Source organism: Eschrichtius robustus, chromosome 2, assembly GCF_028021215.1.
Source record: "Eschrichtius robustus isolate mEscRob2 chromosome 2, mEscRob2.pri, whole genome shotgun sequence".
NCBI classification, from domain to species: domain Eukaryota; kingdom Metazoa; phylum Chordata; class Mammalia; order Artiodactyla; family Eschrichtiidae; genus Eschrichtius; species Eschrichtius robustus.
Window position 1 is genome coordinate 40,238,162 of NC_090825.1, and position 22,762 is coordinate 40,260,923.

The window sequence follows — 22,762 nt, forward strand, 5'->3', positions numbered from 1 at the left end:
AATACAAAAATCTAAATGTCCAAATCTTTAAGGATGGCATGGCAGCAACGTACCATTCTAAAGAGATCCAGGCACTGGTCATGCAAAATAGATTTTAGTAATATGTTTGGATATTCTGTAAGTGTTTATAAAATCAGGATGCAGACTTACTTTAGGAAATGGACTATGAAATAATTGACATATTTGGGAGAGCATGAATTTTGTTATTTAATTTTCTCCAGAGGTGGGCATCTGCGTAAATCATATTTACAGGTCATGTTTGGAAGCTCAGCAACCTCACATTTTTAAAAAAAATCATCCTGACCCGTCTTACATCTTGCTGAAGTATGCGTAAAGGAGTACTTGTTGACCCATAACAAGTGCAGTCTGTGTATTTGAAAAGCATTAGTTTAAATCTTTGGAAAGAATAAACAGTTAACAGAAAAGGCGGCCTATGCCCCGTTTATGTTTCAGAAGTTTCCTGTGGAGTATAACCTACTTTATATCTTTGGCTCAGAAGCCACATGTTTTTTCAGTAGCAGAACCATTATACCTCTGATTAAATTCAGCTGTTGTTCATTATGATTAGCATGAGCTGGAGCATCCAAGTCACTGCAATGTGGTTCAGAAGAATCACAAAGAATACAATTGGTTTAATAATTTTGCTTTGAAGAGAAGAAACTCAAATGTGCTCAGCATTGCGCAGCCTTCCAGAGTTAGTGGTAATCACCAGTATAGCAGGGCTCTGCCAGATGGGAAAAAAATGAGATGCTGGTGTGGGACTTTCCACTCTTTGTTGTTCTTTGCTTCCTTCCTTCCAGCATGTGCACCCACCCCTCTGAGTGCTATCTAAGCATCCATTCTTAGGGGCTTCGGTGACTTCAGTGGGCCTGTCTTTTCAAAATAGATTCTCATGATGCAAATACTTCCCTAGCCAATCCTCAACCCAATATATATCAAAATGTACTGGCTTCATGCCTTTACCCTAGAGGACCCTGCTTTGTGCCAGGTAAGGTTTACTAGTGGGCTCAAGTGACTGATGCCCTGTTTCCAACGTATGTGTGTTTTAAATAAAGCCTATTCAAGCTTGGGGTGAAAGGACTTTTTAAAAGTTTTATCAAATTTTCTCTCACAGATTTTAATATGAAGTTTATTTTAAATTGCTTACAGTATCTTTTGAAGTTGAAATTTCCTCTTTGCCAAACGTCAGTTCTTTGGTTCATCTTATTTCTAGCCCTCTACCTTTCATGACTGAAAAGCACAGCAGCTCATGGGGCCACTGTATAACTTCATTCTCTAAGACGACCAAACACTTACTCTGTTGGTTTTTGGTTTTTGTTTTTTAATGCCTGGCAGGAGGTACTTGGCACTCTGATACAGACTTTGGCTTGGAGATCAGGAAAGAGTTAAGTGAAAAGAAATAATGTAAATATGAGACAACAATCTCCAGGAAACTATCTTTTACAGAAGAAAAAAATATAAATATGAAACAGAGCAGTCAGAGGCCAGCTACCCTTCAAAAAAATATAATAGCAGTCATATTGACAAAAATAACTATTATGAATAGGAAGCATTTCTCAGTTTATTAAATTTTATTATATTTGGAGCTTTTTCATGGAGAAGAAGTGTTTCTCTCACTTTGATGGTCTTTGAGTTCATCAGGTGTTTCTCTAGTGATCAGTAATGAGACCCAGAACATTCTTTAATCCTCAATCTGCATATAAATCATTGCAATAATATCATATAAAAAGCAGAAATTTAATATAAATAAAGTTTAATGAGTTAAAGCAAACATGCATTAAAGTTTAAGGTAACAATATCCATCGTTCATGAAACAGTGTGCTTTGGGTCTTCACCTTGACCCTGTGTGTTTGAGTGAATATGACTGTTATCGTCCTCGTTTTCTAGACAGGAAACTGGGACTCAGAGAATGAATTGCCAAAGGTTTAACACAGCGAGTGTGACAGGGCCAGGATGTGGAACCCCAGCCTTAACGCCATCAGCCAGTTTGCTCCTATAACAGCAAGGATTCTCTGCAACCTTGACCTGTGGAAATGCCTGCTGTGTCACCCAAAGGCATATATGGCATTCTGCTTAAGCAAAATATCCAGCCTCTAAAGTGAAAAAAAAAAAAGACTTCACAATTAGGACCTCTTAGCTGGTCACATGAATGACCAGGTATTCCTTATTCAGATTCTTAGAGCATTTGATGCAGTCATAATTTATTCATTCAATAAATATTTATCGAATGCTGATTTTTATATCTGGCTCTGTTATAGTCACTCAGGATATATGAGTGAATGAATAGGTGAAAATTCCTGCTATTGTGGAGCTTATATTCTATTGGGGATGGACAAACAAAAAACAAATAATAAACTTAATAAACAGGTAGGTTATATGTCAGAATGTAATAAGTGCTGTGAGAAAAAATAGAGCAAGATAGTGGGGCTTGAGAATACTGAAGATTCCTAAAATTCCATAAACTCTGTGCTGATATTTTTCTAGGATCTTGTCATTTTTATGCAGCTTGGGAAAAGTGAGGCTTTCTTAGGATTAAGGGGTGGGATATATTCCAGAGTTGCATGTTTGGTGTCAGAAATACACAAATTTGTTTTATATCCTATGTCCTGTGTCCTGCTTACCCATTCTTTATCACTGATCCCAACTCTCAAACTCTCTGTCTCAGTCCTAGCCTACTACACTCTACCATTTTCTGAGTTCTCACACCCCAGGCTTTACTTATCCAGAATATACAATAGGCCATGGCTCCAGTTGCTATATCAGGTTATTTCCAATTATCATCATACGCTAGAGGTTTCTACTGCCCTAGAGTTCAAATATAAATTCCAGAACCTTTCCTTCAAAGTCTACTGCTTGCCAGTCTCAACCTTCCTGCTCCAGGTTATACAGAAGCTTTATGCTGTGCTCCAGTCACCCATACTTCCTCATTACCTTCCATTTTCAGGCCTCATGCTCCTGTTTCCACATTTTTGCCTGGGCTATCTGTGATCTCTCTTCTCTCCTGCCTTATAACCTAATAACTTTATTATTAACATGCTGTTCAGAACTCACTTTTTTATAGATTGTTCTAGATTTTCCCCAGTTAATGGTTCATGTTTTCCAGCTAATTAGTACTCCTCCTTACACTTATAATTTGTTCTATTCAGATGATGGAATCTTAGAATTGGAAGGGTCTTTGGAGGCCTGTCTTATATCTATAGAAGAAACGCCTTCCAAAACATCCCTGATGAACTGTTACCTACTTCATCTTAACCTGATGGGTTGCATGACTGGCCTATGTATGCCTTGTCCGTTTAAATTTTTATTACTCTCCATAAGCCCACCACACTACTACCTCTACCCCTAAATCTCACTAGATGACTATAGCTACTATTTTCCAAAGAAGGAAGGAATGGAGGGAGGGAGGGAGGGAGGGAGGAAGGGGCTACTAGATCAAAACTTTACCCTCGCTTCCTGTTTGAGCTATCTGTTGCTGTGTAGCAAATCACCCCAAAACTTATTGGATTAAAACAACAATAATTGATTGTTTCTCAGGATTTTAAGGATTGAATAGGTGTTCCCCTGCTGCCTGGGGAACCCATGAATGCTCATTTATGCAGGTGCAGTCATCAGGTACCTCAGTTAGGGCTGGAGGGTCCACGATGGTTTAACTCCCGTGTCTGAAGTTCGTGCTACCTCCTCAAACATTGCTTCTCTTCCGTGTGACCTCTCATCCTCCATTAGGTGAGACTGTGCCTCTTCACAGCATGGTGGTCTCAGATTTCCAAAAAAAGGTCAAATGTAACGTGCAATGCTTTTTAAGGCCTAGCATCCGAAGTCACAGTGTCATATCTGCTGCATTCTATTTATCAAGCAAATCTCAGTTTCAACAGGAGGAAAAATAGATTCTGCCTCAATGAAGGAGAAAGAGGGACAATGTCACATCACAAAGGTGCATAAACCTCCAAACCATACACCACACTTACAAACCTCTGGATACCATTATTTTACCATATCCAGGTTTCCTCCATAATAAATTTAAACTTGCCTCAAACCCTGAATGGTTTGCTTGAAAAAAAGAAGCCCAAGTTTATTAATATGGCCCATCTTCCTCATTTTTAGCCAGGTTACTTAAAATGAAGTCTGCTCGACACTCACGGCTCCCATTCTTGATATTCTTTCCTTCTTTGGCTTCTGTGACATCACTGTTTTCTGATTCTCTCTTTCCCTTTCTGATCACTCCTACCAATTTTCTTCCTCCACTCATTAAAATCTTGTGTTATTTTCCCCTAGATGTCAGCCTTCAGATGTCTTCTTGCTCTGTCTTCTCTTGAGTTGGTAGCATTTACTCTTAGGGCCTCAACCATGCACATGGCATGCTCATATATGTTCCATGTGGTTTCTGAGATGTTCCCCAGCAAGACTGAGCCTAGATGCCTACAGAAGTAACACTTATCAGTGCACTCTTTATTGGCCCTTCTTCCTTCCCTCTATCATTTCCCCCACCTCCACATTTGTGCCTACTTGGAATTGCCTCCTCAAAATCTATATATAGCAGTCTGCTTTTTGGGGAACCCAAACTAATACAGCTTATATTATAAATATTTCTAGAATTGGTTATCCCCTTCCTCTCTACTTCCGTAATTCAGATCCTCCTTTCTTATCTGGATTACTTTAGGAGCTCTTGCCTTCACTCTCTGAGTCTAATTTGCCCCGTTTTGCAATTTATTCATGACACTACAAGTAAAAAATCTTTATAAATCAGGGCTGATCATGTCACATCCCTCTTTATTTTTTTTTAAGATTTATTTATTATTTATTTATTTTATTTTTGGCTGCGTCGGGTCTTTGTTGTGGCACGCGGCATCTTCTTTGAGGCATGCGGGATTTTTCATTGCAGCCCACGGGCTCTCCGTTGTGGTGCGTGGGCTTCTCTCTAGTTGTGGTGTGTGGGTTTCCTCTTCTCTGGTTGTGGCATGCAGGCTCCAGGGCGCGTGGGCTCTGTAGTTTGCGGCATGTGGGCTCCAGTTAGGTGCACAAGCTCAGTAGTTGCAGTGCGTGGGCTTAGTTGCCTGGCGGCATGTAGGATCTTAGTTCCCCGACCAGGGATCGAACCTGTGTCCCCTGCATTGGAAGGTGGATTCTTTACCACTGGACCACCAGGAAGTCCCACATCCCTCTTTAAAGGCTTCAGTAGTTCCCAACTCTCCCCTGCATACAATAAATCCAAAGTTCTTAAAGTGCACTGTAAGAACATATGTGATCTGGACCCTATTTACCTTGCCAGACTCAAGTTCCACTCCAGCTACACTGAGTTACTTGAACTTACCGAAAGAGCCGTGTGCATCCCTTCTTGCTTCTAAGACTTTGCTGAAACTGCACCAAGTTCAGACCTATTCAATATGGTAGTAGTACATTTATATTTTTGCTTCTCCCCTAAGTTTTAAGCAACCTTAAAAAATTGTGTTTTATCCATTTTATATTCCCAGGGTCTGGCATTAATGCTGAGCATGCAGGATTTTCTTAATAAACATTAATCAATCTGTCCAGTCTCAACTTAAATACTTTCATGACATATCCACTACTTTTCTCCAAACTGTTTTAACTATAAACCTAGTTTAATCAATCACATTACAAAAGGTTTTGAAAAATTGGGAAATAGAACTTAAAGCCTAACCGTAATTTCCTTAATAGAATTTGTTTTCTGGTGTACTCCCTTTTAATCTATGTTTTACATAGATAGAGTTGTCCATCATCTGAAAATATGTATATAATAATAAAAAGAACCAACACGTAGATAGCACATGTTATAAGCCAAATACTGTACTAAGCATTCTATATACATTAGCTCATTTAATGTTCATGGTGATCGTGTCAGGTAGCTACTCTTATTATTTCCATTTTACAGATGAAGGAACTAAAGCACAGAGGATTACTGGCTTGTCCTAAACCATACAGCTAAGTAAAGGGTAAAACCATGATTTGAACTCATGAAGTCTGGCACCAAAGTTCATGCTATATTTTATGGAGAGGATTAAATTACTTAGGACATGGAAAACACTTAGAACAGTGTTCTGCGCATGGTATAAATTCAATAAATGCTGGCTGTTTTTATCATTGCTATTATAATAAGTACATTGAATATAATTTGGTATCTTTCACTTCAAATTGTCATAGGTTTTCAATAAATTAGGTAGGTTTTTACTTTAAATTAGGTCATAAATAATTTTTTATCCTACCATGCAGTCTTATTAACGATTGCTTTTTTATGACTGCACAATATTCTATGGAATGAACCTACAATAATTAATTAGTCTGGCTGTTGATCACACTTCTTTTAAACTTTCATGATTATATATACCACTATAAGCATTATATCTTTATGCATTAAGCTTGTTTCCTTTAATTTAGGTCATTTTTTTAGGATAGATTCCCAGAAGTAAGAATTATGTGTTAAGGGGTTTGAACATTTTTATGGTTATTTATGTATATCAGAAATGGCTTTGCAAAGGCATTATATCACAACTATGTTTTAGGGAGTCTGTTCAACAGCTCAGTATTTGCAATTGTTGTAAAACTTATTTCCATAATACTAGCTTTGTCCAAAGGACTTACACAAAATAAATCCCATCCCTTTTCAATATGACAAACTTTCAAATTTTGAAAATTTTAAGAAGGCATGCCCAATCCACCTGCACTCCTTCACAACCTTTCAACTCTCCTTCAGACATTTTTTTCTCCATGCTAAACGTCCTCAACTTTCCCTCAAGCATCTCTGGTCTGACAAAATTACCAGGATCTTAACTATCTGAGTCATAGTCTCCTAAATACATTCCATTGTGCCTATGTCCCTCTTAATTTGGAGATTCCAGACATGGCCCGACAGTGCAGAGCACAGAGGGGCTATCACTTTCCTTGACCAGGGCATCTATTTCTAGCAATGATGCCTAAGGTCACATTACCATTTTTGGCACTAAAATACACTGTTGGCTCATGTTTTCTTGCTGTCGACTAAATCCTCCATGACTTTTTCACACGAACTTCTATTAAGTCAGGTTTCCCACATTCTGTACTGATGTAGATAATAGTACACAGTTAAGTGAAGTTATTTACATAGGTTCTTATTAAACTTTACTAGTTCAAGTTTCTCGTTCCAGAGTGTTGACACTTCTGAACGCCCAAATAAGTATTTTGATTTACTTGATGAGTACCTTTATGCTTTCTGTGTCTTCACTTAAGTCATTAACAAAGATATAGGCTAAGTCAATCCCAAGTGCAGTCTTATGGTACATAGCTAGAGTCCTTTGGTTGCTAGTAATCAGTGTCTTTGTTTTTTTTCTTTGTTTTTTTTTTAAATTTTATTTATTTTTTTATACAGCAGGTGCCTATTATTTATCCATTTTATACTTATTAGTAACCAGTGTCTTTGGATATAGCTGTTTAGCCAGCAATGAATCAGCAGCTGTGGATCCCAACAAGTACCTTAACATTCAACCACATTCACCCATCCTATTCCTGAAGATATCATAGGAAACCTTGTTAAATGGCTTGCTAGGACTAAAATAAATCATGATTATATTTTTTCCATTAATTATTATTAGAGTGATTTCATACTTCTGTCTAAAAAAACAATAAGTGATTTTGAACCTGAGTCTCATAACTATCCTTATTTTAAGTGCTTACAAACTAGCATATACTAATATTAAATCTTATGATATAATGTTTATATTTCCTGACCTCTCTATAACATTATCAATTCCTCGTGGGAAAAAGTCATTTATACTTCCATGTGTGTTTTGTAAATTAACACAGCAGCAGGCTTAACCAATAATTATGATTTCAGCCCCCAAATTAAAAAAAAAATATGTTAAAGTAACATATAATACAAGAAAATAAAATATTCTCAAGTCTCTCTCCTATATATTTTACTGTTTTTTAATTTAAATCAATCTGCAATTTGAAGAAGACGCTCTGCTTATTTTAGATAACATTAAGTTATTAACTGAGGATGGCTATCTAATTATGTCTACGGGAACTACTGTCAGTCGTCTTAGAACTAGTCATACAGTAACAAAAATAAAATGTTTCTCATTATTCAAAAATGTTAATTGAGTTATTTAATTTCCAGGGTGCTTATTGGTTCTCCTTTAGTTGGACAACCCAAGAACAGAACTGGAGATGTCTATAAGTGTCCAGTTGGGAGAGGTGAATCATTACCTTGCATAAAGTTGGATCTTCCAGGTATGTAAAGTCAAAATGTTAAAGCCTGATCCTAATTTATGCCCAGCATTCTCACTGAAAGTGAATTTCAACCAACTCAGGAAAAGATTAGAAGGAATCTATAAACATTCTTCCATTTTTATTATTCAGATTACATAAAATGGCATTCTGATGCCTTCTGCCCTTCATTTGCTCTAGAAATTCATCATAGAATGTCATCACAGATATAGAAGGTCTTACTAGTTTTGTAACTTGTAACCACCTCCATTGTTCAGAATCCTTTGTAAAACCAGTGGTAACATAAAAAGAACTCTTCTAAATAAACCTATCCATCACATTTCCTCCACAAAATTTAACTTAGTGTTTGTTTTTTTAAAGAAAATAACACGAGAAATAGAAATTTAATTTTTAAAGAGAGAATTGCAAAAGGTAAATTTATATTGAAATGTATGTATTTGATAGAAGTATCAGCATAGTTAGAACATGACTAGAAAATTCCTACAAGAACTATCCAGGAACTGGAAACCTGTCAGTGTTCTGTGCAATATTAAGTACCATGGAAATTACTCATCCTCTTCAGGTTTATTTAAGATATTGTATTTTTCAGTTCTCCTTTTTTTCAATTTCCTACTTGTTTATTATGAGCATTTTTTCCTTTACATTCAAGAGCATAGCTACTTTAATATGTCTTGCCTGATAATTCCAACATCTGGAATATCTCAACATTGCTTTCCATTTATTACCTTTCTCTTGAGGTTAGGTCACATTTTCCTGTTTCTTCTTATGTTTAGTAATTTTTTATTGTATCCTGGATTAAACTTTTGAGTTTTAAGTGTGGAGATTCTAGATCTGTTATGTGCCTTTGAAAAGTCTTTACTTTTAGTTTTAGCAGGCAATTTACTTGGCTGAACTCAGTTTCCAAACAACAGTGGGAAGCAGTTAAAATCTCTATTCAATTCTTCTAATTTTTTAGCTGGGCTGTGTGAAGTTTACCCTGCACATGTACAGTTCAGGTCATTCAGATGTTTGGAAAGAATATCTGTATATATTCCAACTCTCCTTTTGTGGCTCTACTTTCCAAGATACCCCCTCTTCACTTGGCACTGCTGTCATTGCCCCATTCTCTGTCCTCTGTTTCTTCTAGACAGGAAGACTGTGAGGTCTATCTGAGGTTTAGCCACTGACTCAGGCCTTCCCTTAGGGGAAAACAAACAAACACAAAAACAGGAAACTCATCCGGTGCTAATCTCTTCTTACAAGTATAGACTCTCTTCCAGTTTCTGCCTGCTCTTGGTTGCTTTCCAGTGCCTTCAGACGGTTGTTTCATACATTTTTTTTTCTTTTTCCTAGAGTTTATAGTTGTTATTTGCAGAAGAGTTGTTCTGATAAGAGCAACTCCTCCATTACTGGAAACTGGAATAGAGTTTTAACATTAGAGTGAGGATGTTGGCTACACCAAGAACAGTACGGAAGTTTCTGCTGTAGTCCCTAATGTCCCAGGAATGCTCATCCTGGGTCAACGGTAGTATAAAAAATTCTAATCTAGATTATTCAAGACCAGTTCCAGATGCTTTCAAAGCAAACCAGACTGGATTCTGGGACAAAGACCAATGCTCAGATTAGGAGGTCATTGTGACCTTTCAGGAATCTCTGCTTCCATTCCATTAAATCTACATGTAATCTGAAGGTAAGAAAAAATTCTAGGCATGAACAGTGAGACAAACCTTTCTTTTCTTTTCTTTCTTTATATATATTACAGGAATTGTTTTTTTTTAAAATTTATTTTGTAATTTAAACAAGCTGCCAGATTTTTTTTATGAAAGACATCTTCATATTCCAGATTGATTTTTTTTTTAATTAATTAATTTATTTATTTATGGCTGTGTTGGGTCTTTGTTTCTATGTGAGGGCTTTCTCTAGTTGTGGCAAGCGGGGGCCACTCTTCATTGCGGCGCGCGGGCCTCTCACTATCACGGCCTCTCTTGTTGCGGAGCATAGGCTCCAGACGCGCAGGCTCAGTAGTTGTGGCTCACGGGCCCAGTCGCTCCGTGGCATGTGGTATCTTCCCAGACCAGGGCTCGAACGCGTGTCCCCTGCATTGGCAGGCAGATTCTCAACCACTGCGCCACCCGGGAAGCCCGACAAATCTTTCTTGAACTTGAGTTTTGCCACTTTCAATTATTTTAGCGCTCTGCTAAGCAGGGTTTAGAAGCTTTTGCGTTTCCTGTCCAATCTTTTTTTTCTTCTTCTTCTTTTTTATTGTGAGTGAGTGGAACTTCTTTTTGCCAGGTTGGCATGCTTTAGGGCTCAACATTCTTACTTGTTCTGTCAAATGTAGTCCCTTCATTGTGTCTTTACCCAAACTTCCTGACCACTGCTCTAATCTTGCCCCAGTTTTCTTTGTAACCCTCCTGATGTCCCTGTGATGGTGAAACTAATGGTCAAAATCTTGTGTCTGAGTTTTCTTTTCTGGCCGTCTACCCATTTTCCTTCTTCTTGCCAGAAATCATGTTTCATCATTGGTCATATGTAACATGTAGATGTAACATGTTGGATGACTGTATAAGTTTACTCTGCATCTACAATATTATGAGACTAAATATTTTATTTATTTTAATTAGCAAAAATATGTGAAAAGCTATCCCATGTTCTCATTGCCCTGATAGTTGTGCATTCTTTTACAGTTCAGCAAAAGTATGTGAGACAGTGATCCAGACAAAGTTTCTGAGACAAAAGCCAGAATGTTTTAATGAGAAGACACTTAATTTTACTTTGTTTTCCACCGTCATAAAAGTTTCTTCTATTTTTAGTTAATACATCAATTCCCAATGTCACAGAAGTAAAGGAGAATATGACATTTGGATCAACTTTAGTCACCAACCCAAATGGAGGGTTTCTGGTAAGAAAAGGAAGAGTAAAGATAGTTAATGAACCAAGAATTATATTATAAATCTTAATAAAATCTGTTATATAATTTTTAATCTTATGACTTTAATTTTTTAAATTTTTTAAAAGGCATGCGGGCCCTTATATGCCTATAGATGTGGACATTTGCATTACACAACGGGAATCTGTTCTGATGTCAGCCCCACATTTCAAGTCGTGAACTCCATTGCCCCTGTACAAGGTACAGATTTTATGCAATGTTTGTGCAGTGTTTGAAAAGAGTAAGCAATGAATGAGACATATATATACACAGGAGCATACCAAAAAGCTTGAAGTATTTTCTCAGCTACCAGCATTACCAATTTAGGTAAATGTTTGCTTTGCCAATATATAACCAAACCTCACTGCTATTTTGGAATTGATATTAGTGTAAATAACCTTTACAGAGTCATGTCTAAACATCAGAGCTAAAGCTGTCACATTGTTTTTATTTAAAGGGTGAGTTTCTTTGAGAAAAGTAACCTCATTTGAAATATACACAGAATGAGAACTGTATAGAGAATTCATATTGAGAACATTTCCAAAGATAACTCATACAGTGTTAACTAAAATTAAGTAGGTATGGGTTTTACTTGATGTGAATCCCAAACCAATTGTTACTGAATGCAATGAGTATTTCTTATCACTCTTCTTCTGATTTAAAAAACTCTTTTTTTCTGATTTTAAAAGTAATGTGTCCACTTTGTAGGATATCAGTTCATCTTTTAAAATGAGTTCCTCTTAGCTGTGAAAACATTTCATATACCTCTGAAGATAGACACCAAATTTGCACGATTGAATCTTTTTCTTGCAGAATGCAGCACTCAGCTGGACATAGTCATAGTGCTGGATGGTTCCAACAGTATTTACCCCTGGGAAAGTGTTACAGCTTTTTTAAATGACCTTCTTGAAAGAATGGATATTGGTCCTAAACAGACACAGGTATGACTTCATGTTTTGATTTCTGTTGTCCTAAAGATACAAAGGCATGGAGTTTTAATGACGAATTATTCTGAAAATAAATTAATCAATAAAGCTAAAATTTAGGATGAGCTTTGTATTCCATACCCCTGTTCTTATTCCTGCACATTACTGGCAGGCTGTTTATTTTCTAAGCAGAAAGTATTATGAAAGCTGCATTTTCAATGCTCTGAGAAAATATCCCCTATAGATATCTATAAAATCATAATTTAATTCTTAATTATAAAATAAGCATAGCCACCTTTGGTAATATCAGAGCAGGGTTTCAGAATTTGTAGAAACTATTCTGATATGCCATCATAGTGTCTTTTCTCCTGTTGTACAGATAAATTAGGGATTGGCCACAGGATACTGCTGTAAGTCTATTTTCCCCCATATTTAATAATTTCTTTTCTTAAGTAAAAAGCAAATGCTCCAGGCTTTAGCTGCAGTAAGTTGAATAATTGGGTGTTTTTCTCCCCGTGAGTCTCTGTTTCTAAACACATCCCCCTTTATTGCCACTAAATAAAGTGGAACTTCTCACATGGCTCTTCCACTTTAGACAGTGAGTTTGGGTTTAATCAGTCTAATGTTCATTAATGTTATATGGTCACATGGCTTAAAATATGGATAAGACGCAACGGATAATAGGAAAATTAAATGTCAAAGTGAGGACAGTGCCTTGAGGGTAGGAATTAACACTAGAATCAGAGTCAAAAATGGCTGTTGCAAAGTGTGGGGACCTCAGGAGAGCACAGGAGACAGCTGGGCTGCACACGCAGTCCAGTGTTCTTTACTTTTTCTCTGAGAGCTCTACTCTTGGAAAGATTTCTGGGGCACTGAAAAAGTTGTATGACCGCATTAATATTTGTCACACCTGCATTAAAATTGGGATATAAATAGACACACACATCTATATACACATATATGTATGTGTGTGTATACCTATGTATACACACACATACATATATGTACATTCTTGCATATATATATATACATACATGTATCTGTGTATATATATTTTATATTTTTGTATCTGTGTGTATACATATTTTTATCCTTTTATATTTATTTTAAATATATAACATAATTTTATTTTAGAATATATATTTATATAATGCATATTTAAAACATATATTATATATTTTATGATATATACATATCATACATTTTCCCAAAAGGATGGTAGTTGAAAATTGCAAATTAGAACTCAAACTTCAAAGTGAAATGTCATATGGCTGTATTCCAAGGTTGAATGGATCTCTTTAGAGAGCCAGGTGAGGGGTAATGTGTATATCCCAGTGGACAATAGGGAACTTCTTGAAATCAGAGTAAAATTATTATAGGAAGATGTACTTTTCTTATAATCATATCACAAAATGTAATTTTCCCTCGATGCAAGCTTCTTATCTGCAGTTATCTTCCCAAGTGGATTGCTGGAAGTTTGGAGAAGATATTCTCTTTCTTCTTGCTACAGGGCATCAGGTGGCCTGCATCCTTTAGAAGACCACTCAGAATGGTGACCTGCTTCTCCTTTTCGTACAATACATGTTCCACATGGACCCCTTTTTTTCCCTTCTGAGAACTTCTCTCCCTTCTTCCTTTCCTCTCTTCCCTTATCCTTTCTCTCCTTGGTCAATAAGATTTCATAGAGCCATAAAGTTATAGCTGGAAGGGGTCTTAGAGGTCATTTAGCCCCAAATCTCAATTGATGGAGGGGACCTGAGAAGCTAAGTGACTTGTGCAGGGTCTCTTGCTTGTTGATGGCAGATTTGAACACGCAGCTCTCCAACTGCAGTGCAGCCGTCTTTCCTTTCTGAGACCTCTACTTCTAGAGAAGTTTCAGAGCAGGTGGCCTCTGATGTCCCTAGACAGTGGTCTCTAGTCCTTTGTCCCTGTGCCTCCTTGGCCAGCCCCCTGGTTGGAAGCAGGCCAGGACTCTTGGTGCTCCGTTGCCTGCACTGACATACCTAGATTCAAACTCCTGATCACAGGTCTCCCCTCTCTCAACACGTTCCCCACAATGAGTTTTCCTCCCTTCCACCTGTTTTATCCACCCCATTTTACCTTCTTATCCAATCCTTTCTTTCCAAAGCTAATGACAGTCTTGGAAAATTTTAAAATCTGTATTCTTTTTTTAGTCATCTGAATATTTGATTTTACTTTTAAAGTTATCTATTACACTATAAAAATTAATGTGTTTGTAGCTATTTGTGGAAATTAGTGCAGCTGTGACATGTTTGAAGTTTCTCCACAGCTTCAGGAAGCAAACCTACAAGGCTGTTTTAGAGGAATAATCACTGCTTCAGTGGAGATCTATGCCCGTGGCTCAGTTTTGTAAAGAAATAGCTAACAATCAATTGCTTATATACTCAACCCATTCTCTGCAGTTTTGATGTTTCCATCTATGAGAACTAGAATTAATTTTACATTTCAATAGTGAGAGTCCCAATAGAGGAGCTATTCTGTCCAGCACCAGTGGAATTCCAGCCTTCCAGAGTGGGCTTCGTGGAGTTTTATGTCTTTCTGGGAGGAAACAGTGGCTCTATTCAGAGGAATGGGGACGATCCCTGGGGTCTAGATGCTGCCAGTGAATGGAAGGGACACAAACTTACTCTGAGAAGAGTCAGGCCACATTTCCTTGGTTCCATGACCCCATTCCTCAAAGAGGAAGATTTCAGAATGCAACCCTGTGCGCTGAGTCATTTGGTGCATCTGCAGAGGAGCTGCTTAAATTGCTGAGTTTTTATGTCACATTTTGCTTGTGTCATTCATTATGAAGCTTAGCCAGACTCATTCATTCATTTATTCACTTGTTTTTCCTGAGGATTTACTATGTACCAGGCTCTGTGTGAGGGCTTGGATAATTGTGGAGAGTAAGACAGATGCGGCCACTGCTTTCATGGAGCCTCTGTAAAAAGCAGTGTTTCTCCAGATATGGCTCGTGGAATTCCTGCTTCTGAATCCCAGAGGTACTTGGACTGTACCCCAGACTTTAAGAATCAGAATCTCTGAGGGTGGGGCTACAGAGCCTGCATTTTAAGTAAGCAACCCACATGATTTTTAAATAGGTTAAATTTGAGAAACAGTGGATTAAATGCATTATTAAACTGATGTGTGTGGTGTGTGTGTGTGTCTGTGCTTGCTGCACCCTCCAGATTACAGGGACCTCAAGACTGAAGCCTTTATATCTCTTTTTATCGTTGTCAGTGGCCAGCCTAGTGCTTTGCTGTGACATAGTGGCCCTTTAATGAGCGCCTGTTGAATAAATGTGTGTATCGTAATGAATGTATTTTTGTATTTTTCTCTGATAGGTGAACATTTAATGAGACTTTTTCTATAAGTGGCATTTTAGTATTCTTTAAGTATATTATTTATATGTTAGGCTTTAGTGTTTATACTTTAGTAATTTCAAATCTTTTTCTATGTTGGTTTAAGTTGTATTAATGACTAGTTTCATAAGTAACTCTCTAAACAAAAGGGATTGAGAAGGACATTTACTAAGCCATCACTTTTGCCAAACTGTATTTAATAGTGTTTTAAGTACAACACATTTAAATACCCTTTAAATTTGACCTTCCTTCAGTGGAGTCAGGCAACAAACTCATTCACAGAAATTCGGAAAGATACTTTCACTTCAAAGAAATGCGTACTAAAATGTATGCTTTTCTTTCATGTGGTCTTATAGTAATTCTCTCGAAAAACATAGACAATTTGTTTTAACAATCATTTTCTTTCCTGATTTATTGATAACATAGTTTAAATAAGGTTTTTTTTTGTCTTTTGTTTTTGTTTGTTTTCAATTGAAGCACCCAATCCTGCCCTAAGATTGGCAGAATTAACTTCTGGAATTTTTCCTTCCCCTACTTAAATATAAAAATGAATTTCAAGAGATACTGCCCAGAAGAAGATGCAAAGATGGAAAGTTACGAGCTAGATACAGGACTCTTTAAACTCCTCACCCATATCAAGGATATAAAGGCATTAAGAATGAAGTTGACAGATTTGTGAAGTGGATTTCTCTGTAGAAAGAGCCTAGTGAGAAAGGCTTCAGTGAGATCATACAGTGAGCTTGGTGTGTGTCTATGAAAGTTGGGACATGCAATTGATGAGTGTCTGACTCCTGCCTGAAATATCTAAAGGGCAAGATAGCTGTCTGGCTGCTGACGGGTGAGCTAAGGCAGTGGGATTGGCCTCACACCCAGAGTTGTCGGTACAAAGAATGTGTTTCCCATGGATCATTATGGAATCATGTTAGCTCCTGTCCACAGAATCTCCTGGAAGTAAGTGGAGGCCTCTGCACAGAACAGCCGAAGCTTTCCCTGATTCCTAGGGACCACAGTAGTGAGATGCATTCACTCAGGCAAGGATGCAGGTGAAGGGAGATCTCCAAAGAGCCCACCAGAAAGATAACACCTGTTGGCACCTACTCTATCTTAGGACAGCACCAGTCAAGTAAGAATTTCTGTACCCTGTATTTATCTTCCCTCCCTCCATCGGTGGAGATGTCAGATATTAGAGTTAGCAATCTGAGAGAAGAGGAGCAGAGAAACAAAGAAAGAGCCAGTCACGCCCCTTCCTCAACTACAGCCTTCTCAGCTCCCATAAGCCTTAGTAGGGGGAGGAGAGAAGATTTAACTATAAGTCAACTTTGATATTTTGTCTTATTGATTTTGTTTTAGTTTAGGTTGAACCGTATGAAATTGTTGCTATTTGATCCTTTTTTGACCTACAAATACAGCACTTTCATGTGGTACAACCTAAATTAAAATATAGCGCTTTTTTTAAACAGACATTTTAAAACTAAAAATAATAAAAGTCATAAGACATTTATCTTTCCATCCAGTGAGAGTAGAAGAATTTCACCCTAAATAAGTTTTAAAGGGATCATGGGCCAAAAAAAGAATTTACATTCTAATTATACCTCATGAGTTCTTGTTTGTTATATCGATATTAATTACAATTATTCACTTGATACAAAAGGTAAAGATCAAATATTATGGCCTACTCTCTGCAGTCATAGATTTTTCATTTAGTAACTGCAATTATTGGAAAGGAGTCTCAAAGATATGGAATGTTTCTGGAAGTAATTTTCACCTCCACAGAAAAAAAAAAGGAAGGAAGGAAGGAAGGAAAATAAATTTTAAAACTTTCATTAAAGTTTCCATATGACAATTAGTATACATTAGAAAAATGCAATGCAAGTGACAAAAACATTCACCCTAAATAGTTACTCAGAGTTTCTCCCATGTTTCTGTGTGGTCCCATTAACACTTTTTGCAAACATAGTCAAGGAACTTTTGCAAACCAGTTTTTTACCCAAGACAGAGTAAAGGCTGTAAAATTGTTTTGTAAAAAACCACCTATAAAAACAAACCTGAAACATTCTGAGCTTGCCATAAAAGATATGATGGTATAAACATTATGGAGGTCTTATTGATCCTCAATACCTAAACATAACATTGCTTTTAATAATAAATGAGAATGATATAAATATGCCATATACAAGTGCATTACCCTAAATAAAAGCAGTAAATTGTGAGGCTTGATGTAAAAGTGAAATATACTAATGGAACAATGTCTAGACTGTTCCTATCAAGAGTATAGCATAATATTAAACCAGGCAAAATGAAAGAGGGAAATTAATTAAATTTTAGGAATATTATTTATCTTTCTTTTTACTACACATTTTATGGCCATTTCCCGAGGAGCCTCAACTATGAGGGCTGATTCACTGTTGTGAGGTCTGCGAAGAAACCTGTCTGAGCCGTGCAGCCATGTCCTCGTCAGTCAGGCTGTCGTTTCCGAAAGTGGTGCTGGGAAGGAGGTGAACCTCCCTGCTCACTAGCGTCCTGGTCTCCGTTGTCCTCTACCTCCATTCGTCACTCATCTGAGTTATTTTACCCATGTAAAGTCTGGATCATGGAATTTCCCTGAATAAAAATCTCCTGTCCTTGCCTGTGGAATAATACCCAAGCTCTCCAGTGATTTATAAGACGTTCGTCACCTAGTGGCTTGTCATTCCACTGTCTCCTGCCTCTTTCCCTTCTTGCCCTGTAGCCACTCCTACCCTGGCCTTCCCTGAACACGTTGCTCTATGCTCACGTGATTCTCTCTGCCCGGAAAGCCCTTCTCCACCCCAGGCCCCATGTGCGAGGTAAACTTCTGAGACTCAGTTCAAATGTCACTTTCTCTGTCCTTTTCTGTGGTTATTCCCCCCACCCTTCCCAAGAAAAATCCCTTCCCCTCCATATTCCCACAGCATTTACACACCCTTCATCCACTGCTCGCTCACTCAGTGGCATCGCTTTTTGTTTCGTGAGTGCGTCTCTCCTGGTGGAATGTGAATTCCACAACGACATCATTGTGCCTTAATCCTTTTACTTATGGAATACAGCAGAGTTTCCTGCATTGCCTAGCACGTAGGAGGCAAGTCATTTATGTTGGAAAAATGTAATTTCTGGAATTTTTAATTTCTCCTTGTGTTAAAAATCATTATTGTACTGACCACCATCTCTCACTCTGCTTCATGAAGTCATTGAGCTAGAAGGGACTTGTTTGTGGGGGACACCCCAGACTCCCCTTTACATTGTGTTTCAGGCTTTTCTTTGGAGGTGTTCAACACATCTAGCCCCATTCACCTCTGGTCCTGATTTTTCCCATAGTCTTCCCCATTTTAACATCTTCTAGCCTTACATTTTTGAGCATGGGTCAATTTCATTGCAGCATCTTCCATCAAGCAAGAGACCAGCTAAAGACATCCTTTTCTTAGGACCTACATTTTTTTAAAAAATAAATTTATTTATTTTATTTATTTATTTTTGGCTGAATTGGGTCTCCGTTGCTGCGCAGTGGCTTTCTCTAATTGTGGTGAGCAGGGGCTACTTTTCATTGCGGTGCGCGGGCTTCTCATTGAGGTGGCTTCTCTTGTTGCAGAGCACGGGCTCTAGGCACACGGACTTCAGTGGTTGTGGCACGCGGGCTTAGTTGCTCCGCGGCATGTGGGATCTTCCCGGACCAGGGTTCAAACCCATGTCCCCTGCATTGGCAGGTGGATTCTTAACCACTGCGCCACCGGGGAAGCCCAGGACCAACATCTTTAATTTACCGACTTTATTTGTGTTTCTGAGGAGTCATTTCATCTACCTGTGAACCAGTCCTGTTCTTCCCTCTCCATAGTGACAAAGGTTAAGCCAGGTTTCAGCTAACACAGCCTTGAATGGTTTGTATTGGCAGTTAATTTGGATTGCAGCCTGTATTACCACCACATCCATACTCTCACTTAATTGCAGTAGAAGCATGTTGTAGGGCAGGGCTTTTGCACCTTACCTTGGGGAAAGGAAACATAAAATGACCAGACGCAAAGTCTGAGCTCTTATCAGATTAAGCAATTGTGCATCCTACAGAAACACAGAAAGCTTTACTGGGCTTCCCTGTCATTACACCCCTAAAGAAGCTATTGCTTGGATAATGTTAATTGTTGAATGAAAACCCAGAAACTTAGCTCATTTTGGGCATTAAAATTTAGGCGCTGGTGTTATAACTCTAACTTAAGAATACAAGGTAATCGTATAATTCTAAATGAGGAAATAATTCCATTCCTTCATGATTCTTTGACTCACTATACTTAATAGCTATTTTAAACACTTCTCTTTTTTTAAAACTCCCTTGTCATTCTGTTGTGACTTTAAGTTTTATGAGAAAAAATTAGTGATTTTTGTGATTTCTAACAGCATCATTCCTTCCATATTCCTCACACTCACTTTCCTCCTTGTTCTTTTCTAACCCCAAAAGAGAAAAGGCCGTTTGGATAATTAATTCATTTTAATTTAGCAGATATTTATGAAGTATCTTATTGGTCAAGTATTATGCTAGACGTGATAGCAATATAAATAACAAACTCTAATACTTTGTCCCTAATCCTGAAAAATCTTCCAACTTAGAAATGAAGTAAAGTCTTGTATTTGGATAATTGCAATGCATGACAGTGTGACATAAATATAACAAGGGTGAATAAAGCAGAAAAATTCATTGATCTTTACGAGTAGATAACTCAATATTAGAATAAAGCAATGTTTTCCAAGCTATGTTGTTTGAGGTGTTGAATGTGTTCCTTACAAAAAAATATTCTCTTAAATAAAAATAAAATAGATCAGGTCTTCCAATTCGTGATTCACAATGCATGTTTTCATATTAAAGATTCCGGGAGCACTTTCAAAAGAATCCACTTATGAGTCAGAGTAGAGCAATTCAGGAGTGAGAGAAAGCCTTGCTCTTTTGCTCCATTTGAAATGTGTGGCATTTTTTTTACTTAACATAAATAGCAGAGGGAGGCAGACAGAGACAGAGAAACTGTTATACTTTGTATTAACAATTGCTTTCCAAGATTATTTGATCATGGACTCTTTTTAAAAAATCATACCTAGCAGCTAAGAGAGTTAGTATTCCCTGGAAAAGGGGTAAGGGAATATTAGTTTGGGGCTTATCTGAAACATGATTGCAAATTTTATGTTTAAGTGGAAAGTTCTAAGTGTTACAAACCTCTTGTTCACGTAACAGAATCCTCAGCCAGTTGTGTGCCTGGTTTATGCTATAATGTGAATCACTTCTTACTTCTCTTTGGACTTAGATTGTAATTACAACTGCTTAATCAGGAAGTTCAAACTGCATCTCCCCAGGAGCTAAATGTGTCCCTTACAGTTGTCTCTGAAAAGTAACTTTTCTTTCTACTGTGGTCTATCCCCCCTTTATAAGAATCTACTGTTACTATCTTCATCTACCCTTTTACTGATGCCATAAGCTGCTCTACCCATTCTCCCTTAAAGAAAGCCCACATTTAACCCAGTTTCTCCTTTTAGCTGCCATCTCTGCCTACTTTCTTGCATTTAGCAAAAATGACTAGAATCTTTCCATCTTTACTACTCCTCACCAGCTCTCTACTTAACTCCACCTTCTGGGTCTTGTACCATTCCAATGCATTTGGCCCCTTCAAGTCAAATATGATGATTATTGATTGTTTATCTTTCCGCAAATTCTGGAATGATTTAAATGTCTTTACTGATCATCCTTGACAGATTTTCCAGGCTCAAGCCTGCTTTGCTTCCTCCCATTCTACTATCATACTCTGCTGTCTGTTCTTACCTGCTCATTCAGAAAGCTGGATCCTCCTTCCTCCATGAGGGCCTTACAAGTGAGACAATAAATGTGCTTGCGATTCTCTCTCCTCCTGTTTCCTCACCAGGTGTGTTCATCACTTTTTATCTCATTATTTAATTCTCATACTTATTTGACTCGGTTGTAGATGCATGTATACCCATTATGCTAGTACAAATCTGTTTCACCTGCCTTAAATTATAAACTAAGCTGGGACTGAAACTATTTCTACTGAAGTGGGTCTCACCAGTACTCAGCAAAGCATTACATATGTTTTGTGATTTGAGCAGTCTCCTGTGATGAAAATTAGTAAATGGCACCCTTTTCTGGGGAAGACACAGCTGACCTTATTCTATCTGGTTCCTAAGGAAATAAGAACCCCTGTGTCAGCCGGAGACCTACACTGAATGTCATTTTCCTGAGATGTGAGTTCCCACTGCCCACTCTTCTAATTTCCCACACTTCTTTATATCTCTCTATTTCTGTTTATCATTATTTCCCTACTATCTCAGTTTTCTACTTGCCTATGTGAAATGTTATAGTCATCTAGTAAGAATGTATGAGAGTCAACTGTGAGCAAAGCAAAACAGTGGTACAGGATAAGAGAATACCAAAAGCTATGATGCAGTCCATGCTCTTTACCCCTGTTTGCCCCTTCCGAGCTTATAATGGAGTTGGGAGATAAAGCAGGCGTACAAAAGTTGAGAAGAATGCAGGGCTCACAGGAGCAGCACAGACAAGTTTGCTTCACAGTTTGAAGAAGGGGAAGATCAATATGGACTCTTGGCAACGAGGTGGACAAAGCTGCAGAGAAAGTGAACCTTGAATTGAATCTTACCGAATGGGTAGACTTAGCTTAGTTGGAGGGAAAAGGAAGGGCATTTGGTCTGGATAGAGTTCATCCTGAGGAGTCCTAAAGATGAGGATGAATAAAGAAGGTAGGGCCAGACTGTTGAGTGGCTGAAAGTCAGGAGGAAAAAACTGAATTTTAACCTATAGGCCTAGTATTTCAAGAAGCAGCTTGAAGCTTTATCTATTCTCTATTTTAATTACAAGTACAATTCTCTTTTAAAGTATATTTCAAAATCCTTGATGTAGGCAATGAAGAGTTATTGGAGCTTTTGAACAAGGAAGACACATGATAAAAGCAGAATTTAAAGACAGTAAATCTACTATTAATATGTAGAAAGATTTGAGGAAGTGGAAATGGAGGGAGGGAGATCAGCAGTGGAAAGACCCGTGACTGCCGTGGTCCAGGTTCAAGGCAATGATGTCTGGCCTGGGCTGAAGAAGGAATGCAGAAACATAGATAATAGCTGCCTTAGATCCAGTTCCCCAGAAGCAGACTCTGAGAGGAGGAGTCCAGTGATAGCAATTCATGAAGGGAGTGCTTCCAAAAGAAAATAGGAAGGGATTTGGGGGAACAAAACAGAGCAGCCACAGAGGACAAGCAAGCACGTGAGTTCAGGTGAAGTCAAGGCCTCAGCCTGATCTGGAAGGGGCTCCAAGTTAAGTCGATGGGCTG

The 22,762-nt window shown here is 37.9% G+C and overlaps 1 protein-coding gene across 1 annotated transcript in view; it reads left to right on the forward strand.

The window, feature by feature from the left end:
* Nucleotides 1–22,762, forward strand: part of ITGA1 (integrin subunit alpha 1) — a 172,499-nt gene that overhangs the window by 62,078 nt on the left and 87,659 nt on the right. The window contains exons 3-6 of the mRNA XM_068535329.1: nucleotides 8,108–8,220; nucleotides 11,010–11,098; nucleotides 11,215–11,326; nucleotides 11,939–12,066. Coding sequence (XP_068391430.1) covers nucleotides 8,108–8,220; nucleotides 11,010–11,098; nucleotides 11,215–11,326; nucleotides 11,939–12,066 — 442 coding nt within the window. The remainder of the gene's footprint in view (nucleotides 1–8,107; nucleotides 8,221–11,009; nucleotides 11,099–11,214; nucleotides 11,327–11,938; nucleotides 12,067–22,762) is intronic.